The sequence below is a fragment of the Fukomys damarensis genome, unplaced genomic scaffold (genome assembly GCF_012274545.1).
Source record: "Fukomys damarensis isolate Sample0158 unplaced genomic scaffold, DMR_v1.0_HiC HiC_scaffold_38, whole genome shotgun sequence".
Lineage (NCBI taxonomy): Eukaryota > Metazoa > Chordata > Mammalia > Rodentia > Bathyergidae > Fukomys > Fukomys damarensis.
Window position 1 is genome coordinate 12504592 of NW_022900950.1, and position 3891 is coordinate 12508482.

A 3891-nucleotide genomic window follows, 5' to 3' on the forward strand; every position below is an offset into this window, starting at 1 on the left:
TCAAGTAGAGTCATTTTAATCCACCTTCTGCTAACAATACCTGAAAATCAACATTTTTATTGCACTTTAGAAAAATGAGAACATTTAAGAGAAAGCAACACTTACAAAAAAGAGACCAAAATGAATAACTTCATACTGAGTAATTTGCCAATGGCGTTGACTGGCTTGAACTCTTTCTTGAACGTGACATAGAACAAAGTAAGGCAATACATAGCTACCTGTGAACGAGAGTCACATTTAAACAACTGCAGTAAGGATAACTAAAGCAACATTAAATTATAAACCAGAGGCTTGGTACAGTTCAGGCAAAATTTTCTAGGCTCTATTACTCTGTAGATTAACAAAAAACATTTAATTTTTTCTCCTTAGGGATATATTTACAAAATCAAAGTTCTCAAAAGAGATATAAATCCCCCTCCCTGCAGACATCCATGGAAGAAAACACTTGTTCAGCCAAAATAAAAAGTCTGTAATGGCTTTTAAATACAAGTTACCATTTTTAATGGTTCATCTTCTTATCCCCTCTGTTACCTAACATTGCACATATATGAAGGAACACAGCACCTTAAACAAGAACGGTTTCAACAAAATTGTGACCAGGAAATCAGAAAATAAGGAATCAGGGAAGCAATTTTTCTTCTGGGTGGCATGTCAGTCCAGGTAAATTTACTTTTGAAAATCAGTGCCTATGGTTTATTTTAGAGCTCAATTATAACAATGTAATGCCACATTAGAATGGCAGAAACACTTTCCTAAAATTTGACTGCTTCCATTAAAATAATAAAATGTTCACTTGAAGTGTTTCAGAATCCAGAAGCAATAAAAGACAAATAAAGTTACTCAGACCCCTATCCGACCCTATATATCCAAGAGTATAGATACACTCTTTTTTTCTTTTTTCTTTTGTAGAGCTACAAGTCAAACCCAGGACCCGGCCCATGCTAAGCAAGCTCCCTACACTGAGCTACAGTTTCAAGTATAAGCTATTTTTTAGATAACTGTCATGAATTCAATATAAAATTTTTGTTCACTTTATAAGGATCATTCTTAAAAAGGGACTGATATTTTGGTCAAGAGCCTGATCATAATATATTTAATTAGTTCCTATCACAGGACTTTGGGCTGTTTCCAGGCTTTTGCTGTTACAAACAACACTTTTCAGTCAAAATAAATACTGAGCATTTCTTTACAATAATCCCAGTATTTGGGAGGCTGTGGCAGGAGGATCATTGTGAGTTTCAGGCCATCTTAGGCTACATACTGTGTTCAAGGGTATTCTGAACTACATAGTAAGATCCTGTCTCAAAAAAATAAAATAAAAAAGAAATATATATATATTCTCAGAAAAAGAATTATTGGTCATAAAGAAGACGCACATGTAGAAAAATTTTGGATAGTTGGTTATTTAATTTTTATTATAAAGCTTTAATATAATGCATCACATCTAAAATATTATTCTGCTGAAATCATTAACCAAAGATTTGAAATCAGATGCATGCACTTTGAATTCGCAGGATCAATAGTTATATCTTCAGAACATTTCAGTTTCTAGAACTGTGGCAGTCTTAATTTCCTCTGATTCCAATTACATGATGTCAACAAATTCTATTATCCCATTTTTATTTAAACCTGGAGTGCTGGTATATACCAGTTAGACAGTTTCTCTTACTGAACGTGCCCATTGTGTGTGTTTGTTTTCTCCTTGGTCCTGTTTATTCAGAGAACACTGCTTTTATTCATGATATGCACACAGAGCTAAGCAATGAGAATCAGAGATAAACAAACAAACACAATCAACAGGTCAGAGTATGATTCACCAAATAATTAAAGTTGTTATTGAATGTTTATATCCTATAAAAGTATGTATAAAGCTTTTCAATTTATTTATATAAATTAAATTTCAAGATCAAAAGGAAGCAATTGAGCTTTATTCCAAGAAATAATGATTAAAGCAGAGTTCCAGAGATGAATTACTTACCCCTTGAGAGCTACTGCTTATAATTACTAAGTAAATGCAGGAATCCTTAAGATTGAAAGTTCCCTCATGATATACGTGAAGTGATTTACAGATGCTACAAAGCAGGGTAAAAGACACAATTTTATGATTAAATCAGATATTTTAAGATACAGTGACAGCAGTGCTTAAACTCGGAAGTCAGTTTATTTGAGTGATCCTATAATCACTTGACTTTGGTCCCAGAGATGACTCAAAAATTAAAACAGAAGCATTTTCTGGAAATGTTACCATGATTATTGTGTCAATTTGAAGGAAATACAAAAACTAAGACCAATATATTGAACTAGAAAGAGTTAAAAAGCTAACTAGAAAGTTAATAATTATTAACTGTTTACAAAACTATGCTGTCTAATTTTGAAAAGGTTGATTGTAATTGTTAGCTCATTTTTCCCCCTAAATTATCTTAGAGGTCATTATGAATAGCCAGTCCCTTCAAGTATATTTCACATTTAATGTTCATTTGCATGCTCATCCAGTTTCTAAGCTGCACAGAAATAATGCATACCTTCATAAAGAAATATATTCATCTTAGCTGACTAAGATTCCTGCTCAAAATGACAAAATAAAGAACTGAACCATTCTTTCCATCTTTTCTTTGTGAGCACACAGAGTGTTAGTAAGGACTGACAGATAAGACATACAGTCTACCTTCTTTAAATTACTTCATATTCTTAAAATTTTAGGAAATAGTTTCATCAGATAGCTTAATATTTCATGTTACCTCGAATTCTAAAAACCTTGACAATATTTAAAGAAAAATAAGATTTTTTTGGAATAGTACTCCCAATATACTCTAAATTAACTATGATAAATTCATGTAGTCATCCAGAAGTAACATACTTTTACTTAACCACAGCTTCTATAAAGCTATGTGATCATTCACATTAAAAATGCATTGTGGCATACTCTAGAGGGAACATGAATCCTGGTGATTCTTTGCCCATTAACACTTATTCATCTCAATAAAGTTTTTACATATTGTGATTCTTTTACAGCAAACTAGGCTTGTTTTATGAACAATTCACACATTTTTTTGCTCTTTGTTCCCAGGGGTACAAGTATTGTTTTTAATGATGTAAAAACTATGTACTTACACAGCAACCACAGTCGTCACAATTCTCACTGGTATGTATTGTAAAACTCCTAGTTTGCACCCAAATAGAAGAACTCTGAAAAAGAAAACCAAATTTAGCATTTCAACTTCTTATTTAAATAGCATCAGAACATCCTCAAAGACTCCAAATTAAAATCACTTTGATGAATGACATTATTGGGGAAGGATGAGGAAGGCAGCAAATGATCTAAATAGCATTTAAAAAAAGTTATTCTCCAAGAATATCTTGTGAAAGATCTCCTTTTTTATATAGGCCTAGTTCCAGAATAGTGCCACACACAACAAAAGGAACGGAAGTGGGTCCCTGTTACAGTTTGGATCTGAAATGTCTCACAAAGGCCCAGATGTTAAAGGATTGGTTCCCAGCCTGTGGCACTGTTGGAAAGTGGTGGACCCTCTAGAGGGTGCAGCCTATGGGAAAGAGGTCAGATCCTGGTGTGAGGGTGACTCAGAAAGGGAATACTGTAACTCTGGCCTCTTCTTCTGTTTCCTGGTCACCATGTGGTGAACTGGCCTCCTCTGCCACATGCTCGCATCATGATGTGTTATGCTGCCACAATCCAAAGAAACAGAGCCAGTGACCATGGACTGAAACTTGTGAAACTATGAGCCAAAGTAAACTTTTTCCTCCATTAAATTAACTACCTCAGGTAGTCTGTCACAGTAACAAAAAGCTAAGACAGTCCTTGTATTTTTATGGAGCAAAGACTGAGTAGTGAACTCTACATGTGTGTGTATCTGTGTGTGTGTGTGTGTGTGT

At 34.0% G+C, this 3891-nt stretch overlaps 1 protein-coding gene across 5 annotated transcripts in view; it reads right to left on the bottom strand.

Annotated features, from left to right (window-relative positions):
* Window positions 1-40: 40 nt before the first annotated feature.
* The window catches only part of LOC104874374 (transmembrane protein 184C), a 101569-nt gene continuing 97718 nt past the window's right edge, over window positions 41-3891 (bottom strand). For all 5 annotated transcript variants that reach the window (XM_010641394.2, XM_010641397.2, XM_010641393.2 and 2 more), the window contains 3 exons: window positions 3112-3186; window positions 1979-2072; window positions 41-218 (listed from right to left, as the gene is read on the bottom strand). In XM_010641394.2, coding sequence (XP_010639696.1) covers window positions 102-218; window positions 1979-2072; window positions 3112-3186 — 286 coding nt within the window. In that variant the 3' untranslated portion in view covers window positions 41-101. The remainder of the gene's footprint in view (window positions 219-1978; window positions 2073-3111; window positions 3187-3891) is intronic.